The sequence below is a fragment of the Camelus ferus genome, chromosome 34 (genome assembly GCF_009834535.1).
Source record: "Camelus ferus isolate YT-003-E chromosome 34, BCGSAC_Cfer_1.0, whole genome shotgun sequence".
Classification (NCBI taxonomy): domain Eukaryota; kingdom Metazoa; phylum Chordata; class Mammalia; order Artiodactyla; family Camelidae; genus Camelus; species Camelus ferus.
Window position 1 is genome coordinate 15017758 of NC_045729.1, and position 21915 is coordinate 15039672.

The 21915-nt window shown below is 40.5% G+C and overlaps 1 protein-coding gene across 5 annotated transcripts; it reads left to right on the forward strand.

The window, feature by feature from the left end:
• The first annotated feature begins 916 nt into the window (after positions 1 to 916).
• Positions 917 to 18500, forward strand: CLEC1A (C-type lectin domain family 1 member A). Of its 5 annotated transcripts, XM_032472845.1 has the most exons (8): positions 917 to 1458; positions 3547 to 3862; positions 5097 to 5208; positions 9638 to 9733; positions 10696 to 10872; positions 14283 to 14434; positions 16472 to 16590; positions 17541 to 17937. In XM_032472845.1, exons 3-8 carry the CDS (start codon positions 5196 to 5198, stop codon positions 17698 to 17700), a joined length of 717 nt encoding a protein of 238 aa, XP_032328736.1. In that variant the 5' UTR covers positions 917 to 1458; positions 3547 to 3862; positions 5097 to 5195; the 3' UTR covers positions 17701 to 17937. The 5 variants fall into 5 exon arrangements, 4 of the variants coding, with proteins under 4 accessions (XP_032328736.1, XP_006192238.2, XP_032328735.1 ...); XR_001367041.2 differs by lacking the exons at positions 3547 to 3862; positions 5097 to 5208 and adding an exon at positions 18156 to 18500 and having other exon boundaries at positions 17541 to 17891; XM_032472846.1 differs by lacking the exons at positions 917 to 1458; positions 3547 to 3862 and adding an exon at positions 4781 to 4796.
• Positions 18501 to 21915: the final 3415 nt, after the last annotated feature.

Consider the following 21915-nt stretch of genomic DNA (forward strand, 5'->3'; position numbering starts at 1 on the left):
ACCCCCCAAAAATAAATAAAAATATGAACCAAAAAAACCCAACAAACAGCATAGGCGTCCTGACCCATCTCTCTGGCGCCTGGCTGCCCCAACCCCAACACCTCCCACACTATTTTGTGTCTAGTATGTTTGATTTAGCCAAGCTGTCTCCCAAAATACAGAAAAGCATTGGTAGAATAATGTAATTCTACTGTACTGATCCAGGGAAAAAATCCTTGGATAAAGCAATCTTCTTATTTCCTTCTCAGCTGACTAAATTTACGCAAAATTTGTTACCTGGCTTCCTAAAATCACAGGTAGTAAGAATTCTAAAATTCTGGACTTCCACTAAAATCTGGGATTGCTCATAATCATCACGTACCGAATGTGTTATGTATAAAATTTTCAATTAAGTCCACCGACTGTATTGAATTGACAACAGGAGAGCATTTTTAATTTAAAAACAATTTTTCCTTCCAGTTTTATTGAGATAGAATTGACATACAGCACTGTATACTTTTTTTTTGGTGGGGGGGTTAGATTGTCTGTCTGTCTGTCTATCTATCTATCTATCTATCTATCCATCATCTATCATCTATCTATCTATTTAAATGGAGGCACTGGGGATTGAACCCAGGACCTCTAGCACACTATCACTGAGTTACTCCTCCCCTTCAAGGAGAGCATTTTTTAAAGCTAATTCTGTCACTGATCAGTTTTGTGACTTCAGAGCACTTAGCTGGGCTTCCATCTCCTTTTTTTTTTTTTTTTTTTTGGTAAAATGAAAAGGTAGAACCAATTCTCTGTCCCGCGAAGGGCTCTTTCGTGCTGACATCCCGTGTGCGTGCCGCTGCACACTAGGCCCGTGGAGAAAGGAAGAGGCCGGCCCTGCGCTCCTTCCTCTTTGTGAAGGCAGAGGCACAGGGGTTACACTGACCCTGAGCGCCTGTGCGTAGGTGATGGGTGAGGTCTGGGTGACGTCCCTCTGACTGATTATTGCTCTGTAAGGTCAGAAGGAAACTTGGGGATTGTAAATTCTTGCTTTTTTTTTTTTTTTTTTTTTCTTAAACTCTATAGTTTCACAGGAAGCACTAGCAAACAAACAAAAGAGAGCGGAGAAGGGCATCCCCTTCAGGGACTGTTCTGACGGAGCCCGCCCGGATAGGAAGCGCACGCTGCCTGCCCTGCGCCGCCCGCCCGCCCGGCCGGCTCGGCGTCCGGAGGCCGCGTTCTCAGGAGAGGGGCCGGGCCCCTCCCGGCGGGAACCGGATCCCAGGCTTCCCCGACGGCTCGCCCGGGATGCCCCGCAGTGCCTGGGCTTCGGCGCCGTCTCACAGCCGCCGGGCGGCCCTGCAGGAATCCGGATGCAGGCCAAGGGCAGCAGCGCGCGGGACATGCTGGACGCTGATGCGGACACCACCACGAGCCTGCGTTCCGGAGCCTCTTCCGCAACCCAGCGGCCGGAGCCCGGGCGCACAGGTACCCTGCCTCCCGCCGTGCAGACTAGCCAGGGCCCTGGCGGGGGCGTGAGATGAGCTGCCTCCCTGGGAACGAACAAACGAAGGGAAGAGAAAACGTGTCTGTGATTTCCAAGAACGCGTAACCAGGCACTTTCTACACTTGTGTGCCACATATATGGTCATCTGAGAAAATGAAACCCTGTATGCGCACGGATTTTTTTTTTCCGTTAAGATTTTGTGGCTGGCCGTTGAGGGTGTATTGCCCACAGACGGGAGACTGTCTGTGCAATTAGAGCAGTGTCCCCTCCCCTCCCCGCGTTCCCATGGAAGCCAGATCCAGGGCTGTTTCACTTGCCACCTGCGATTGATCTGGAAACTTAAGATTTATAAAAGCTACCTTTTTGCTAGTTTTGAACTCCTGGCTTTAGAGTAGGATTTCCAAGCAGACACATGAACCCTAATATTTTGTTATAATAATTCTGCATCCCGAAGTTGTGAAGCCTGGGGAGAGCCATGCCAACATCAAGGGTTTGGTTTTATCATCTGTGAAATGGGAGGGGATTAAAGCAAATGCTCTCTCAGGTCCTTTCAGCTCTGAAATTCCATGATTCGAGGATGTAAATAGTGGCCCCAGAATCAGTTACTTTCCCTCCCATCCCCTTTTGTTTTGTTGACTCTTAGGATATTATTGAGATGATTGAGTTAAATTGTGAAAGGACTTAATTTTAGTTACATTCAGCTTCCATCTGATGCTTTTGTTTACAGTAATTCACCCTTTGACATGGTAATAAAATACATATACTTTTTCAGTCCATAGAAGAGATGATTCACATACATAGAGAAGAATCTTACTTCCTAAGGAACTCAGCGAATCTAAGGCAGAAATGTGACTCGAGTTCTAACGAAAATACCCCAAACTGTAAAAGAGACAGGACGGGGTTCTAATTCCAGGGGTGCCACTTACTGTGTGATACTGGACAAGTTCATTACAAATTCTGGGGCCTCAGCTGCTTTATTTATATGACGCTAATGATGGTAACCATGCATATAGCGCTTGTTACGTGCCTGACCCTGTTTTAAGCATTTGACACATATTAATTTATATTAGCTTGAACTAATGTTAAATAGAAGTAACAAAACCGCTCTTACAAGATGCCAAGGGCTTTCTAGAGCTGTTAAGGTTGACAGCTATAGAAAGTCCTTGATATGTTGCAGACATATCAAAAAAGTTTCTTTGCAATATTCCATTCCTTGAGAATTCCTAAAGTGTTCTGTTTAAAATTTTTCTGTGGGTCTGCATCAGGGAGAGGTTCATTTAGTGCCTCCATCTTAGTTATGTCCTTTCTTTTTGACCATGTCCGGATTTTCTTCACTTTTTAAAATCTGGACGCACACTGTTCACTGTTCTCTTCCTCTTCTCCTTTATCAGCTAACTTTTTTCTTCCTTTCCCTTAATAAATATTCCCATTCACTTTTCTCTTCTTTTTTTGAATTATCGGTTTGTTTTGAAATAATTACAGATTCACAGTAAGTTTAAAAAGAAGTACAGAGAGGTCCCGGGTACACTTGACCCAGTTTCCCCCAACGATAAGTTCTTAAAAAATGTTAACAAAAGCAGGAAATTGACAATGGTACAATCCACCAGTCTTACCCAGATTTTGCCAGTTTTGCATGCACTTGTGTGTGTCTAAAGTTCTATGCAATTTTATCACATGCAGATTTGTGTACTAACTCCATAATCAAGATACAGACCTGCTCCGTCACCACCGGCATCCCCCTTGCTTCTCTCTTCCAGTTACATCCATCTCCTTCTCTTTCCACATCCTCCCATTCACCCAGTTCCTCCCATTCACCTCCAATTCATTGAAGGACCCTTCGACCTGAGATCTACTGATGTGGCAGTTTTTAACTTATTTACTTACTTATTTGTTTGTTTGTTTATTTATTTATTTATTTATTTATTTATTTTTACTAAACTATCTAGTAAGTTATGAGGTGACCCTGGGGATTTCCAGCCTCCTTGATGTGAAACAAAGTGATGATTTTGGAGTGTCAGTTTCTGTAGCCACCGGGTATGTATCATAGGATATGGTCCCTTTTCCTCCAGCAGATCCTATGAAGAGTCAGCTCTTAGGGCTGTGGCTTCAAGTGGCTTGTGTACAACTTCATTTTCACCTTAGACTAGAGCCAGGAACTCTCAGGAGGATCAGCCATCAGCATAATCCGGAACAGGGTGTACAGATAAGTTTTGCTGGGGATGGAGGGTGGAGAGGTGGGGTGGAGAGGCAGGGTGGAGCGGGATAAAACACAAACTGAAACATCTGGCAACCGTTTTGTAAGGATGGAAATGGAAAACTGTAGAAGAGGTTACAAAAGAAGTGTCTTAGAGGCGAACATCTGAAACCACTTATCTGACCCTACAGGTAGGATGTTTTGTTTTCATCTGGTGATAATGCAAATATTTAGAGGAATGTCACCATAAAAGTCAAGTTATTTATTAGAAAAATAGATCTGATATCATTTGACTGCTAAAAATAACAGGCACAAAGGTATTTTGATTCTTCAGTAGGTGAAATGAGGTCACTGATGTATTTAAACAGGGATAACAGTTTTCTGGTTTTAAAAGGCCATCTAGGTGGCAGTGAAGGGGATGGGTTGAAGGATTGTGAAACTGGATGAGCTTAGGTCCAGATTGTGCACTAGTCTAAACGTGAGGTTGGAAAAACCTGTACTGAAGGGGTGTACAAATGAGGAGGAGGGGCCGGAAGTGGAAGATACCGATTAGGTAGGAATTAAAGTTTGTGAGAATGAGGGAGATCACTGAGGAAGACAGTGTAAAATGAAAAGGCAAAAAAAAAAAAAAAAAAAAATACCCCCCCAAACCAACCCAACCCCCAGGAGAAGAGTGCCAAGGAGAGAATTTTAGAGGATACAACTCAGGAACAGGCTGAGAAAGAGATTCCAACAGGAGCTACTAAGAATGGCCAGTAGAGAGTGATGGATGTGGACTGGGAGGGAGAGGCATCTAGGAAGCCGAGAGGCAGTAACGTCGAGAGAAATGGACAAGTCAAGGGTAAATAGTGCATTTAAAAAATAATACACAGTTAACACGGCAGAGAGTTCAAGAAAGAAGAAAGCTAGAAACAATGTGTTATCTTAGAAATCAGAAGGAAAATAGATTATTGGTAATTTTTCTTAGCAAGGGGTTTGAAAGGAACTAATAGTTACGCAGCCAAATAAATAATTTAAGTAAACTTCTTTTCTTTTCTTTTCTTTTTCTTTCTATCTTTGTTTTTGAGGAGCCTGGTTGTAAAGAAAAAAGGCCAAGTGCTAGGAGCTGAGGAGTTGTGGGGTTGTGTGAGTGCTTATAAAAATTCTTTTTTAAGGTGCGGGAGATTCTAACTCAACCTTAGCTGGAAAAGAAAGGGAACTACAGATCTTCACAGTAGTAATATGCCGGAGAGAGGGGGGGGGGGGAGAATAAATTAGCTGATGGACCACATTTCCTGCTGAAGACTAAATGTAATCCTACCAAAAAATATTAAAACCTGTCTGTATGTAAGGAAAACAAAAAAACCCTTTAATGATAAATTCAAGTTGCACTTTTCCCCTACTCATCTTAATTACAATATTCTTGAATTTTCCTTGGAATTTTAGCTTCATTTCCTCAACTACAGAATAAACTCTTCCTCAAGATGTCATGGCATAAATCACATCTACGTGATTCAACAAATCTTTCATTCAGATCTACCAAGTATGAAGCATTATGGTAGGCACTGGGGAGCCTCTGTTTTTAGGTGCTTGGGGAAGTGGAAGGAATAATCTGATTTAATAATTAGAAGAACGTGTCATGTAGTACTACTGAATGTGCCTGGGAGGCCACAGAAGCAAGTTGGGGTGAATAAATTACTGGCTGTGTTTATTCATGCGTGTATTTTTGAACGAGGTGACATTTGATCCCATCTGCAAGTCTGAGTCCAGGTTTTCCAGGAAGAACAAGATGGGCATGGGGTGACCTCTCCATAGTGAGATCATGTGTGCAAAGGTAAAAGCAGAGAGGTCAGAACTAGTTGGGTGCAGTGTATTAATGGGTAAAAGGAAGGAAGACAAGACGACAGAGGGGAAAGATGAGGGGTGAATTTTGGACTGGAATTTAGATCAGGCTGAGATAATTTGGGGGATCATCCTCAGAGTCAAATAGGAGGGCAGGGTAGAGTGTTGGGCTCAGGAAAGGGTAGTCCTCGAAGGGAGGGGTGGATGGGGGAGGTTTGGGGCAACTGAGGCTAAAAAGGAGGATGGAATGCTACTATGCACGGCCTCTTATAGCATGCTGAGAAACATTCTTCCCTTAAGGAAGAGATTAAATGTAGGCGGTTCACCTTGCGGATAGCAACGGAAAATGTATGATTAAAGGTGGCTATGACTGAGATAATTCACAATCTGGAAATGAAAAGTTGCAAGCAGGAAAATGCTAGTCTTTCTGCAATTCCATGTGGAACTGCCTTATGAAGGCAAATATGACTGTAGGATTTGTGGGGATGGCTGGGACGTGATTTAAACTGTTCAGCTCCGGAATGAGAGCGCTTAGGGAGCCCTTCCGCCCCATCATTTACTAGCTGCTCAACGCAAAGCAAATTCAGCAGCTCCTGGGCACAGCCGTTTTCTTACCCAAATAAAGGTGAATAGCCTACACTTGGTAGCGTCAGGACTTGGGAGTGGGGCGTACCAAGTGTTCCCTCGGATGCCTGAGCAAGTGTGACAAGTCTCTTCATCCACAAAGTTTCTTATACTCACAAAGGAATTTGTACTTAAAACTTGACCTTAGCACTGTAACATTTTACAGTATAGTTATAGTAAGAGGATACAGGAAAGGGGTGTTTTTTTTTTCATATATATTTCTTATTATTCCTAGGGATGTTTATATCATTCCTTGGCCTCTCCACACCTTTTTCTGAACACGCCCCAGGAGACAGCATAGGGGCTCTCTTCCAAAAAAATTAAACCATAATAAAGCCAAGCCAAACTGAAGCATCTCCCAGGCAGCTTATTTTTCTTATTTTAGGTGGGAGTGGTCCCTAGAGAGAGACCTTGTTATGATCAGGGCACTTGGAATAAAACTCAGGAACATGAAACTCACAGTTAGGAAAAAAAAAAAAAAAATCTAGAGGGAAAAATAGCATTAAGAAAGAAAAAGTAAAATTTTCAACAGTGTTGTCTTCCCATCCTGGAAGTTGCTTTCCTAGGAAATGATTATACCTGCTGTAGAAACTCCCAAGGGCTGTGTTTCTCTGGGTCTTTGGTTAAAACAGGAAGGGACTGTGAGTTCAAACAGGGAGGAGAGACGGAGGGAGGAGAGGGAAAGATCAGAGAGTCGGAGCAGAAAAATTTCCAAATGATCAGGGAAAGATAATTCCTTAGAAGGGAACTTTTTAAACTTTGTTTCCTTGGCTGGAGCTGTGCTATGCTTTTTTCTTATTCTGCCCTAGAGTCAACCGTTAAGAAGGCTCATGTATTTATTCTTTGCACGGATGTAATTAGTATTACATAATGTTCTAATCCCTAAATTCCATCCCCTCATTTCGCCGTCAAGATTTCAGTTCACTCTTTTTGATCCTTTGGGCAGAAAAATCAACACCTCCCTTGCCTTCAATATTATATAAGGAAAAGTAGCTTTCAGGAGGCATAAAGAATTTGATTTCCATAGTTCTACCGATTTCTAATTTTGGCCATGGAAATATTAATCATAAAAAGGGACAGGACTTTTTAAAATGTATGCCTTTGAGATGTGTATTAATATAAATAGGTTTGAGCAGGAGTAGACAAGCTTATGAATCAGACTCTCACATAAATCTGTGCATGGAAACCAGACAGGCTAGGAGGTGACTTTAGCTGAGTCTGCCCTCTGCTGACAGAAATACTGCTGAAACGCGAATAGATTAAAAAAAAAAAAATCAAGCTGTAAAGTTTAACTTTAGATAAGGCTCTGTGCCTTTAAATAATGCTAAAAATTGCATAGTTTAGGTAGTATTACATTTTCATAATTTCATTCTTCCTTCCTTTGCTCATTCAAATATGAATTCAGCCCTTAAGTGCCGAGCGCTATTTTCAGTCCTGCAGGCACACTGGTGAACAAGATAGACAAGATCATAGTTTTAATGGAATGTACCTTCCAGGGGAAAGAGATAGACAAAAACAAAAAAAGTCATGAAAATATGACTTAGTAATCTTATTTAAAAAAAAATAAACGATGGGGTGATGTGCAGGAGATGGACTCCCAAGGACATCTTCCAAGGACATGCCATGTAGATGGAAAGCTGGGTAACGGGGAGGAGGCTGCCAGTAACCCGTCTGGGGACTGATCAGTGCAGACGCACAGGCAGAGCTGACGCAGAGGTGCTACGACGGGGCCACGCTTGTTTGGCTCGGGGTAAACGGAAAGCCCCTGAGAGCAGAGCGTTTGGCAGAGAATAGTTCAGAAATACGTGAAAGTGCGAGGTAGGGTCCAATTGAAAAAGAGTCTGGTAGAATTTTATTCTAAGTGCAACAAAACCATGGGCAGTTTTCAAGTCTCGAGGTACCGTAATAACACCTCCACTTAAAAAGAAAGAGCAATCTGGGTCTTTAAGAAAAGTGGTGTGGATTTTATTTTAAAAGTAATGCATGCCATTGACAGTTTTTAATGAAGAAGACGATTATGAAGAGAAAATGAAATTCACATTTTTTTAGGAAACAAACTTATGGTTACCAAAGGGGAAAGGGCAGGGGAGGGATAAATTAGGAGTTTGAGATTAGCGGATGTACACTACTATATACAAAATAGAGAAACAACAAGGATCTACTGTACAGCACTGGGAACTATATTCAGTAACTTGTAATAACCTATAATGAAAAAGAGTGTGGAAAAGAATATGTATGTATGACCGAATCAATATATGTACACCAGAAACTAACACAACATTGTAAATCAACTATTCCTTCAATTAAAAAAAAAATTCATTATAAAGCCCAAAAAATTCACATTTTAAAATATATCAATGTCTGCTTCCTGATTTTTACTTATATTCCCTGTTAGGTTGCAAGTCCCAAAAAGATACTGATCCTACGTTCTATTTCTATACTATGTTTACCAGTTATCATTCCCCATGTGGAAATAATGTTTGGCACAAACCTCTGTACCTAAAATATATGATGTAGAGGACTTTGCTAAAGAGGGAATGGATTTATGTGTCTTTAATTTTTCTGCTTTAGAATCTGACTTGAATTCCTGATGAAGCAAAACTCACAGGTCATGAAGAGACCCGAGTTGGTTGGAAGGTTTTGCTGTCCTGTTTTATTTTAATCACCGTTTTAGATACTACTGGCAGCTGACTGAAGGTCTTCCTTCTCAGATATTGCGGGTCATTCAGACTGAGAGCTGACCTTAACTCGGTGATGGGTTGACTCGTGACTCAGCAGTCTTTGCAGTTACCCCAAGGCCAACCTGTGCGGTGTGGGCAAGGGAAAGAAGCTGGCCAGAGCTTTTTTATTTTTATTTTTATTTTTGGTAAGTTACTTAGCGAGTGCAAAATTGAGATTGCTTAGATCCATCGTTGAGAAATTGATGACCATGTTTCTCTTTTGACCTATTTTGGTGCTGTCAGTCAAATGAATGAGCAAACAAAATCCTTACAAAAGAGGGACTTTCGCCTGAGAGATCCCAAAGAGAAACAGTCAAACAATCGTTTCTTATTACTGATATGCAATTTGCTTTTTAGAAGAAGCATATGTGGAACTTGGGAGGGGGGCGTTTTGCAAAAGTAACAACAAATTAATTCCATCTCTTCTCTGTTGATGTGAAGACTTGTTCTTTGTTCAGGCATTTTCGTAAGGTCTTTCACAACTTGAATTTTGACAAAAAGAAGGTTATACAAACAGCCGTTTAAAGATAATAGTCATGCCACCTTGATGCTGTGCAAAGGAGGACAGGGTGGATGGGGAGGCTAGAAGTGGGTGGGGCTTGTGACAGCATCTAGCTATGATAAGTGAGGCTTGGCAGGGAGCCTTGTGACAATGTCTCCAGGACAGAGGAAATGTTATCTAGCCCCTGATTACTGTTATCCTGCAAACTTTGCTTCTTCCCAGAACCAACTCACTTGCTACTGACATAGATCCAAGAGGAAGAAACAGTGAAACCCTGTCTTTTCTTTTGCTCCCGGCAGGACACCGGCCCTCTTCTGCTTGGCGCCCAGTGGCCCTGGTCCTGCTGACTCTGTCTCTGGTGCTGCTGACGGGCCTGGCGGCTCTGGGGCTTGTGTGTAAGTCTGAGCTCTGACTTGGGGGAGGAGTCTGGTTCCAAAGTTTGTCTAGGAGGAGAAATGCTTGTTATGGATTTTTTTTTTTTTTACTTTAATTCTGGAGCCTGCGAATAGTTTCAGTGTCCCTTATTGTAATGCAACTCTGTAAATGAGGTGTACTGTGGAAGAGGCATTAAAATACAACAATCACTTACCAGCTAGGCTTTTACATTCTGTTTGAGATAAGAAGGTTTTTGTCTGTTTGCGTATATGTCAATATTTAAATTCAGCAATTTTTAATGAATGCAAACATGGGCCCTCTTCCATTCCACAAACTAAAAATAGACTTACCATATGATCCAGCAGTCCCATTCCCAGGCATATATCCGGAGGGAACTCTAATTTGAAAAGATACATGCACCCCAATGTTCATGATTCATGAAGGGTTTTTCTGCTTAGAGTTAGAAACCTGGAGTTTAAAGCTAAGTGTTGAAATTTGCTAGCCAAGTGATATTAAGAAAGTTACCTGTTCTCACTAAGCCCAATTGCAAAGCTATAAAAATACAGAAGCGATAATATGACGATTCCAGTGACTAAATGGGGTAACAATACATGGTACGTTGTCGATACTCAACAGAATGATCAATAGATAAATGGATCTATGATTTCAGGTTGAGTAAAGGTTTGACAATGTACACAAAAGGGCCTATTGAGCAGTAAATAGGGTTAAGAAATTTATCCTTGAAGTTAGGAACTGTTACTGTGACTCCACATTTTCAGATAAGGAAACAGAGAAATTAACTTGCTGAAGGCAGTGCAATTTATTTTTTACTAGCGTCCAAGCGCGAATGTGGGCAATACGAGAGCACAAAGCCTAGGCTCTTAAACGATGTACGGTTTTGTCTTCCCCAGATGTAGAAAGTAGAAATAAATATAGAAATGAAGAAATAAGCTGTCCAGTCTGACTTGGTAACTTGGGTTAGTTTTTCAGTTCTACCAGCTCTCCAACGCTCAGCAAGACAGCATTTCTCAAAAGGAGGAAAGATTGGGGAATCTCTCCCGACAGCTGCAGTCTCTCCAAACCCAGAACAGGAAGCTCGCAGAAACTCTGCATCACGTGGCTGAAAAACTCTGCCGCGAGCTCTACAACAAAACTGGAGGTGAGTCCTGATCACTGTGCCCCCCCTCTGCCCTCAGGATCTCTGTCCAGAGAGGGCTGTCTCCCCTCAGTGCACCTGGGAACCCTGTACTATTTAACTAGCCGTCTGGCAAACTTCATAAAGAGTTTGGACCTCCTGAGATCCCCCCAGTTATTGGGATCATGTAGTTCAGCTATGTCTGTGTTACTACACATGAGAGGATTCATCAAATCCAGACATTTTAAATCATAAATACAATTAACTTTGAATAACCCAAATAACACTACTAGTAAATAAAATACAGGGTTATTTCTTAATTTACTTTGGCACATAAACACCAAAGAGTAGTAAACATTTCATAACGCGTTTACAAATCTTTCCTCTTCAAGATGTTAATGAACTCATAATTACAGTTCTTGAATTTTAAGAATCATATAGGGATCGGGTTAAAAAGGCAAATTCCAGTTATTTTAACGTAGTATGACTTGTCTGGGTACCAAAAATCTGCATTTTAATAAGGACCACGTAGGACAACAAAGCCAAGGGCAGATGAAGCGTGCTGTGGTTACTGCAACTGGATAGGCTTAGGAGCACCCCCTCAGCCCTGTGCCTTCTTTTCCTTCTGTCCTTTTGGGGTTTCCTAATACCCAAGTCTAGTCAAGTCAGCCTTCTTTTCTGTTCTCCTTATCATGCACGCATAGGAAGCAACATACGTTTCCAAGTCCCCAGTTTTTAGTTTTCTTTCAGGGACTTTGCAGTAGAATGAGGTCTCCCAGTCTCCCACATACACGCTGGTTCCCACACTAACCAGACAGCCTGACTGCATGGTCACCCAGTAGGTAACGCCAGTGTGCACGCTTCCACTTCTTCGAGGGCATCCTTCCCACGGGACCCATGAGCTCACTGGTCACACTTTCTTTCTTTTCTTTACTCTTTTTTAACTTCATTGAGGATTAACTGACAAATATAATTATATCTATTTAAAGTATACTATGTGATTATTTAATATGTACCATCAAGTTCAAGATAATTAACACATCTACCACCTCATGTAGTTTTGGGATTTTTTTTTTTTTGGTTGTTTGTTTCTTTTTTTTTTTTTTTTTTTTTTTTTTTTGCTTTCTATGTATCTAACAACCCAGTGCACATTCTTGCATTTTTTTCTCTATTGGGAACCATATCATCAAAAGATGATCAGGTTTCTCTGAAACCATTTTACATCTAGTTGTATAAAGACAAATATAAAGAAAATTACAGAAATAAACTATATTTGGTTTAAATATAAAATCTACATGCAGATGCATTAATGATGTTCTTGGTTTGACGTTTCTTCCCACTTTTATTTTGCTGCTGTCCATTTCTTACTTTCCTCTTTCCCAGTATCCATTCATCCACGCATCCATCCACCCATTCATCCACCCATCCATCCATCTATCCACTCAGCTAGTATTCATTAAGGGCCTTCTGATGCATACTATACAAAACACACACCGACTTCTGTCCTCATGGACCTCTCATTCTATTGGGGTGATGGTAATAAATAGATTTAAAAACATGAAATATAATCATCAGCTTCTGTGAGTTTGCTCAAAACTTTTCCAGTTTGAATACTGAAGATCTTGCATTCTGGGAAACCCTAGGTTCCAGGCACACAAGATTGATTGGTCAATATATATACATAATGTATGAGAGAGTAATCAATCCTGTGGGGAATAAAGTAGACAAAGGAAGGGAGATTACGGATTCAGGGATGGTGCGTTGCTAATTTAAAGAGGGATACCACGAGCCCTTAATAAAGATGATGATGTAAGAGCAAAGACTTGAAGAGTTGAGAGATGCAGACATAGGGAGAAAGAATAAACCAGGGCTGGGAAGTAGGAAGTTCAAGAGCCCTAAACTGTGAATGCACCTCCATATTCAAGGAATTGTGAAGAATCTGTGTGCCGTAGACTGAGAGGGTAGAAGACGAATAGGGGGTGTGGTAGAGGTTATTTGTGGCATTAGGGGACATCGTAAGGGATCTGGCTTCCATCTGGAGCAAAATGAAGATTCATTATGGGATCTTGAGCAGAGGAAATACGCATCTGACATGAGTTTTTAGAGGCTCGTTCTGCAAGTATGTTGAAAGTAGACCCGGAGAGGGAAGGATAGAAACAGAGAAATCACAGAGGAGATGGTGCCCCAGCTGGGATAATATCAGTGGATGTAAATGCATGATGGACTAGAATGGGGTGTGAGAGAAATAAAGCAGTCAAAGAAAACGCCAGAATTCTAGGGCAAAGCAACTAGAAGCAGAGATGAGATCAAGTGAAATGGGGAAGAATTCTGTGGTTACGAGGGGAAAGGTTGGCAGTCAGGAATCCTGTTTCAAACATGTTGAATTTGAAATATAACTTAGACATCAGGGTGAAGCACTGAATAGGCAGTTGGATATATAAGAAATAAGGTCTCGGCCAGAGATATAACCTGACTTTCCAAGCACATCTCCCAAATTATTTATTTATTTAAAGCCTCGTTTTACTTTATGAAATACTTCAAACAGTCAGAAAAATACAAACAACAATGTAATTTCCATTTGCGTATTGACCACTCAGATTTTAACATGTTAACATTTTGACACTGGATTGCTTTTAAAAGCAAGACCTTTTTGTGGAATGATTGAGTCTCTACCCCACCCTACATGCACAAGGGACTTGGTTACAGGTACCCAATTCTTCAAGCCCCAAGGCCATGTGCCCACATGGATGTTACACCATGGATCTCAGGACCTTGTTCTTATATTTTCAACCACTAGCCGCAGAGTCCGTTTCCCCCTTGACTTGTGCATTTATTTCTCTGACTTTGATGCCCCCTCTTAATTTCTGACACATGGGGATTTACTGTTCCAGTTCAGGCTTGGGTTAGTATTCATGTGATCTTTTTTCTAAAAATTCATTTCCTTATATTTTAACTGAGAAAAGATCCTTATCCTATTGGTATACATTTCAGTAAAAAAAAAAAAACCTTTTTATTATTATATAAGAATTATATATTAGTATATAAGAAGAAAATGATAGAAACTGTAATGGTTTCTCAAATACAGTGCATATATATTGAGTTTCTGAACAGATGGAAAGTTCTTTACGAATTGAATATCCTCTCTGAATGCTGAATTACACAGGGCAAGGAACACTGATGTTTCAGTCATTCATGACCAGATTCTATCGTCCATAAAAGCGGCAGTGTCTGTTCTAATTCCCAATGTATGTGCAGTACCAAAGACAATTCCTGGCGTGTAGCGGATGTTCGATGAACGTTTGTAATTTTCATTGCCTGAACAATTAAATGTCTAAGAGAAAGGGGGTCAATTATTTCTTGGGTCATCAGGTATTATTGAATTTCAAGAGAAGAAAGGGTAGAAAATAACTTACCAAATTTGGTTCCTTTTCAAGAACACAGATGCAGCCCTTGCCCAGAAATGTGGAAGTGGCATGGGGACAAATGCTACCAGTTCTATAAAGAAAGCAGGAGCTGGCAGGGCTGTGAATATTTCTGCATTGCTGAGAACTCGACCATGCTGAAGATAAACACACAAGAAGTGCTGGTAAGGTCCTGAGGCTTGGTCAGTGTTTGAAGTGTTCTCAAAAAAAGGGACTTTAAGAGAGTGTGCAGGAAGATTCTAACGAGTCAGTGTCTACAGATTTTCCCATTTGTTGCAATCGAGGGCTAAACCGTATTCCTATTGCTCTGACTGATCCCCTGAGATCATCCTTTGTGGAATGATCTCCACAAAATCCACCCCTTAGGAACATGAGAGAAAGCCCTCAAACTCCCCATCAGTCAGGAGTCAAGTGAAGAATACCTTAATTTCTTACCTCCTTTGGTTTGGGTAGAAAGGGAACAATATTGATGCAACATCAGAAAGATGAAAGTAGAACTTCTCGCTCTTCCATGTGAAACCGACAAAACTTTTGATGGAAAGATATTTAAGTAAATCATTGCCATCGTCTTCAGGTGAATATCCTGCCTTCCAGAGGTTTACAGTCTAACACAGGCTGGTCAAAGCAAATAGGAAAATAAAATGGGCACATACTGAGCTAAGTGCATACAACTCAAGTGCAGTATTAAAATGGTACGAGTGTTCCCCTTTCTCTTACATTTGTCATTGCCTTTGGATTCAGTTCCTCAAGTAGTGTGACTATTATTTATTTAACACTGTGTTAGCAAAGGTCTGGGCACTGAGTAGTTTATCAACAAAGAGTTATTTAATTGAAATAAATACTCAACTAACAATGTACCATTCAATTGGGGGGGCACCATTCACTTGGAAACAATATTTTCAACTTCAGTGCTTTTGTTATGCCTGCTCTGTGACTATTGCTTAGTGATAATTTCATTTATATTTCCAGTAATCTTTTATGGAATCCGTATGTGCCATTAATTATTTGAGAGACTGAGGATGTGAAAATGAATAAAACAAAGTGGATGTCCTCAAGGAACTCATAGTATAGTGGAAAAGAAAGACATAAAAATGGATAATCAAAATAGATTTAGATAACTTCTGAGTTAAAGAGTGAGGCTAGATAGAAGGAAATAAATTACTTTAAACATCTTCAATATGGCCAGTAGAGAAGGAATTACATATATGTAAATAAACAAACATGTGTATACATATATATGAAACACTTTTCTTTCTTTCCTTCTTTGCCTGAGACATAAATCATCCTTATAAATTCTTCTCTTACCTCTTTCTGCATCAAAGTGTATTCATTATTCTTTCCTCCTTCCTGGTCAGTTCCTTTCACATGTATTTGTAAAGATTATGAATCTTTGGACCTGGAGATTGTCACAGTAAGTGAAGTAAGCCAGAAGGAGAAAGAAAAATACTATATGATATATGGAATCTAAAAAAACAAATGACACAAATGAACTTATTTATAAAACAGAAACAGACTCACAGAGCTAGAAAACAAACTTGTGGTTACTAGGGAGGAAAGGGGGGAGGTTGGAGGGATAAATTGGGAGTTGGGGATTTGCAGTTACTAACTACTATATATAAAATAGATTAACAACAAGGTCCTACTATAGAGCACAGGGAGTGATATGCAACTCCTTGTAATAGCCTAGAATGAAAAAGAATATGAAAAAGAATACGTATGTATATGTATAACTGAATCACTGTGCTGTACACCAGAAATCAACATTGTGACATTGTAAACCGACTATATTTCAATTCAAAAAAATTAGAGAATTAAATAAATAAATAAACAAACAAAGATTTCTTCCCCATTCTGGCATTTCTCCTTAGGTCTCCTTCCGTTTCCCAGAATCACTGCACATATTCTTTATGTCAGTCTTGTTTAATCCTGTGTTTAATCCTGTGACTTGAAAATAGTGGGTTATTTATAAATCCTGGTTGATATGATTGTCAGCTTCAGAACTTCAGGGTATAGTCCATGTTTATTAAGACGCAATAATTCTTCAGCTGGGACAAATTAACTGACCTCAGCATGGACACCTTTTCTCTTAAATGTACTCCGGTGTTGTTCTTGTACTAAAAGCGCTGGCCAGCCTGACCCATCTCTGTCCGCATGTAGTATGGCATCTCTAAAGCTGAAGTTTTCTTGTGTGCCTTTCACAGGACTTTGCCATGCCCCAGAGCTACTCTGAGTTTTTCTACTCTTATTGGACAGGGCTATCCCGCAACGGCAGCGGCAAGGCCTGGCTGTGGATGGACGGAGCCCCTTACTCCTCTGAACTGTAAGCCTTCAGCACGTTTCCTGGGAGAGGCACTGAATAGCGAGGTTTTGCTTGGGTGACCAGAGTCCAGCAGTTTGGTTCAACAAGCGTTATTGGAACATCTGCTTTGAGCTGGGATACTGTGTTTGTTGGAGGACGTCCAAAGATGTATAAAACATAGTGCTTAGTCCCAGAATGGCTTGTGAACCAGTGAGAGGGACAGACTGGGATTCACTGAGAGAGAGAAAGAGAGAAAGACTGAGGTCTCTTATGGATGAATAAACTGACGTCCAAGTTGCGATGGTGACGCAACCCCACAACTTGTCCACACCCAGAGATAGTGTAAGACCTCAGATTTCTTGGCTTTCTGTGCAGTGAACTGGGGAGCACATCTTTAAAAATACAGTCTCTGAGAATCGATTTACTGACAATGTAAACAAGAATATTATTAAAAATTAGTTTTACTCCTGTGAGTGTGTGTGGTAGCCTTTGAAATCGCAGATGTGTATCTGCATCAGCATATATGACAGTTTAAAGCTGTGTTTGAACACACACCTTTCTATATACCCATAGAGAGGATGTATTTTACCAGGGAATGGTACGTATTCAATGTAATTACTTTTATTTTACAGTTAAATAAACTGAGTCACAGAGGAGATAGATAATTTTCTAGATGGCAGTAAAGTCCATCGAATTTACAACAGTAAAGTACATCGAATTAAATTCTAATTTTAGTTAGAAATCATTTCTGTTGTTTCGGGTGATCTGAGGTGACTAAGAATGCACCTGGAAATTGAGGGACTGAGAGAAAAGAGACTGTTGACCCCGTCTTTCCAGTAAACTCATTCTGGGTATCTATTCTGTAATTTTATCAAGCTAAGGTCCCTCCCTGTGTACTTTTTGGGTACTTAGCATTTCATTTTAGAAATAAACTGTGAAACAATTAACTCCCTCCCCCCTTTTTTTTTAAGGTTTGAGATTACAATAGATTTCAGCAGCCTAAGAAGCAGGGACTGCGTGACCATCCTCAACGGAAAGGCTTTCTCAAAGGACTGCCGTGAGCTGAGGCGGTGCGCCTGTGAGAGAAGGGCGGCCAGGGTGGAGCTGCAGGGGCTCCAGCCGCCTCTCTGAGGTTGGGGCCACGTGTTGCTGGGGTCACGTGGAGGTGAATGGTTCTCCAGCGACAACTGCGACTTCTGACCCTCTGCAGAGAAACTGAAGACTCTGTTTTGCAGAACAAGGCAGTCTCGCTGCGTGCTCCTGGCATAGCTGGGGTTTCAGTTCCCATTTTCTCCCATTGAATCCCTGTTTATACCTTTCAGGTACTGAAGAACTGATAATAATAAATGTAAATAATGTAAAATGTGATTCTAGAATGGACTTGTGATGGAGGGAAAAGTCGGCATAAAGGTGCCCTTCAAAAGATGCTACCAGCCAGTGTTGTGGTTGTGTGCGCCTCATTGAGAGCTTGTAGGGAGTCTCAAGAGTGCTGAGTATTTCATTATTCCAGGAACACAGGAAGTCTTTGAGATGCGTGCTGTCTTCAAGAGGGCGGTTTTAACATTTTAAATGTTACATCTTTCCAGGCACGCTTATGTCACCAACACGTGGCTAAAGATGAGTGGTCCAGACTGCAGTGAGTTATCCAATCAGGTCACGGCAAGTGAAGGGTAACCGACATCTGCACCCAGGATGCACAGCTGGCTTCTTGCGCAGGGCTCCTTCCTCAGGGTGGCCACACACACAAGTATAACGGGAATGATCGCAAGTGACACCATCACAGACACTGACTTCGCTGGCTTATGGATAAATCAATTTTAGGAAAATCTGTTCTAATTATTTTAATTATTTTCAACAGTGCAAAGTGGGATGCTTCAGTTTCATTTTCAGTAAAAATCTATCTCTTAGTGAAATGATATTAAATTAGCAAATAAATGATAAAAAGAACACTTTTGTATTTATTCTCATAGGACTGTGTCACTTATCAATTGGTAATTGTAGATTTCTTCCTTAAGAATTTTCTCCTCGATTAGTTAGGACATTTCTTTATGTTGAACACATTTTGTGTTGATTTATTGTGCTGTGCAAAAAGAAAGGTGTCTGTGGCCATAAGATGGGAGCTTTAAATCCCTTATTCTGATTCATTATCGGGCAAATCCCTTTACTTCATGAGGTTTATTTCATTAAGGAGGAAGTGGAAATATTTACAATTTCCTCATGGTGTTACTGTTGGCTGAAATGAGGTACATGTGGAATTAGTTTCATAATCTATATTGCAATATAAAATGTATGGAATATTAAAAATAAGTAAAAAAGCAGAGAAGGGATTTAGTTTTTAAAAGTAGGGTAGTAGCGGGTGGGGGCTTAGCTCAGTGGTAGAGCATATGCTTAGCATGCCCGAGGTCCTGGGTTCAATCCCCAGCACTTCCATTAAAAAAATAGGGGAGGGAGAGAGGGTACAGCTCAGTAGTAGAGCACATGCTTAGCATGCAGGAGGTCATGGGTTCGATCCCCAGTACCTCTGTTAAATAAAATAATAATAATAATAATAATAATAATAATAATAATAATAATAATAATAATAATAATAAACTTAATTACCTCCCTCCCCCTCAAAAAATAAAGTTTAAAAAAAAAAAGGAGCAAAAGCAAGCATAAGCAACCTTCTCTGGAGACTTACATTCATGAACAGATGGTAGAGAGGCACCCACATCAGGGAGCTGTGGATATTACCCAATATTTTCTATGATGGGTGCAGGTACTTAATGAATGTGTTTAATACAATAAGCACATAACCAGAGACAGGGATGAAGCCTTTAGTTAAGCGATTATTTTTTAAGCCTTGCTACTGCAGAAAGAAAATATGGTTCATATGAGAAGGTCCAATGATTTTGTGAACTAAGGTGTCACATTGAGATTGCAGACATAAAGTTTTGACCTCTGGCATCCTACAGTCCTACAGACTAGTTCAGGGCTGGGTGACTCTTTAAATGCCATTGCTTTAAGGAGTCTGGCTGCGTGGAGGGTAGGTGTTGGATTGTGTTCTCTCTCCAAATCTGCAACCTAAGGGAAAGTGTCACTTTAGATGGCTAGGAGCGAAAAATAAGAGCATTGATTTGATATTTGTTGTTCTTGAGGTTATTTCTATTCATCTTTGTCCTCAGTTCCCTCGTCTGCATAACAAAACCCACAGTATCGATCACAATGTGAGCAAATACTGCAAAAGAACAGGAAAGGAGCATGGGACAGCATTCTCTCCACAAAATTTTTCTTCTTCTGTTTTTTTTTTTTAAGAATACAACAATTTCAGACTATTTCATGACATATGAGAATTACATGGGATGAAAGTTTCAGTGTCCCTAAATAAAGGTTTATTGGAGCACAGCTACGGAAAAAAAAAAAAAAAAAGAAAGAAAAAGAAAAAGAAAACAAAGAATCAGAACATGAATTTGAAGCATGATTTTCTCGGGACAGTTTTCCATTGAGAACCAGAGAGAGCAGCGCCCTGTGAGTTGGTTTTCTACCACGAGACTTTTTTTCTTCTAGGCTCTTGTGTGTTGAGGTAATTCTGAAGCAATTGTGGGAAAAGTCAAATGAGGATCATGGCCTTTCCTGGTAGATCTGAGTTCCCCAGGGTACAAAATGAGCCGTGTCTTTTCCTGAGGATATTGAACCAGCTCTTAAACACTTATCAACAGGAAACAGGCCAGGAGCCCTGGAACAGCAGGAAGTGTGAGAAGTGTGCTGGGAGCTTCTACTGTGGAGATAGAAGCAGATTGCAAAATACGTAGAAAGGTCTAGAAGGTTGTCTCAGCGTTGGCCTCAACATTTGGGAGTCAAATACTTTCCAAAGGGATTCTTGCATTTTTTGAAGAATGCCAAATGCAGCACGATCGGATTTAAAGTGTACATAACTTCTTTCACAAAGCTCATCGCATGAATAGCTTTTTAGACTCTAATGATACATTTTATTTTATCAATAGTACGATTCTAAAGTTTTTCTTTTCACACATTTAATGTCTTTTGAACAGACTATGTTAAAAAGCTTCTTTACATTTGTAGAACAGAGTTCTATTTTTCCTACTGTCTGCCTTTTTAAAAATGATTCTGGAACTCAATGAGATGGATTAAAGAGACCCCATTCCTTACTGGTGGGAGAAGGATATGAAACTGGTTATCCTGGAGCTGAGGTCCAATCTCTTACCGCTGTGTTGAAAAAATGCCTTGCTATACCTGGCCAAGAGCCAACTGCAAGGAAGAAATCTTCCCCGACCCCTGCCACATCTGTGTGGAAAGCAGCACCATCACTGAGGAAACCTGAGAGGTTTGCGCCAGCTGCACTGTAGACAAGACTGGTAGACACGGCATTGCGTGCTGGCAGATGACATCAGCCGAAGGATGTTTGCCTCTTGCTTCATTGTCCTTCTTCTAAAAAGGGTTATTAAATGCTTCCTATCCTTTCTCTAAACACAGCTCCATGACAATACTTTGAGGAGTCTTGAAGGAAAACATTCTTTATTACTCAAATTTGCTATTGTTTCTCTTTATTCCAGGTTATTATAGTCATCTGCCAGCTGCCAGCTGTCAAAACCAAACAGAGGAGATGACTTATAGCATGTTTTCTTTGCTATTTTCCTTTTATAAGTTCAGCAGAAAATGGGAGAGAATCCCTTTTATTGGAAATTCCCACCATGTAAACTCAAAGACAAGGGTAAATAAAGAAATAAACCTCAAAACGCGCTCTTCCAATCCTTAAAGGACATTCTCTTTCAGAGGTTGTCTTTTACAGTAGATTTCCCAGTTGCTTTGAATAACTTCCACTGCCCCAGTAAATTAGGTTTTATTTTCCGTTACTTCTTTAAGTGGTGCCCTTATTATAAGGCGAGAAAGATGAGAATCTAATGTATCTTAGCTACTCCGTGTGAGAAATGAAAGACTGAATTTAGCATATATTTGATGAGAGTCTGCTGTATGGTAAAGGTAAGGTGCTGTTCTAAGGAGGGTAAGTGGCAGAAAGGTAACACACTAATACTTAGAGAACTCTTTCCTCCTTTCAATCACAAGACATTTTCACATCCATTGTCTCTGGGGAACAAGCGAGTCTATGCTTCAAGGAGCCCATAGACTTAGGACAGAGAAAACCTAAAGATTTATTTGAAAAGACTAATTAACTTTATTTATGTATTTAATGGAGGTACTGGGGATTGAACCCAGGACCTCATGCACGCTAAGCATATGCTCTACCACTGAGCTGTACCCTCCCCCCACAACTTTAAAACAGACATCCTCTCCAGACAGTTGGTGACAATTTATCCATACACTTTATCTTCTCAATATTTCTATAGC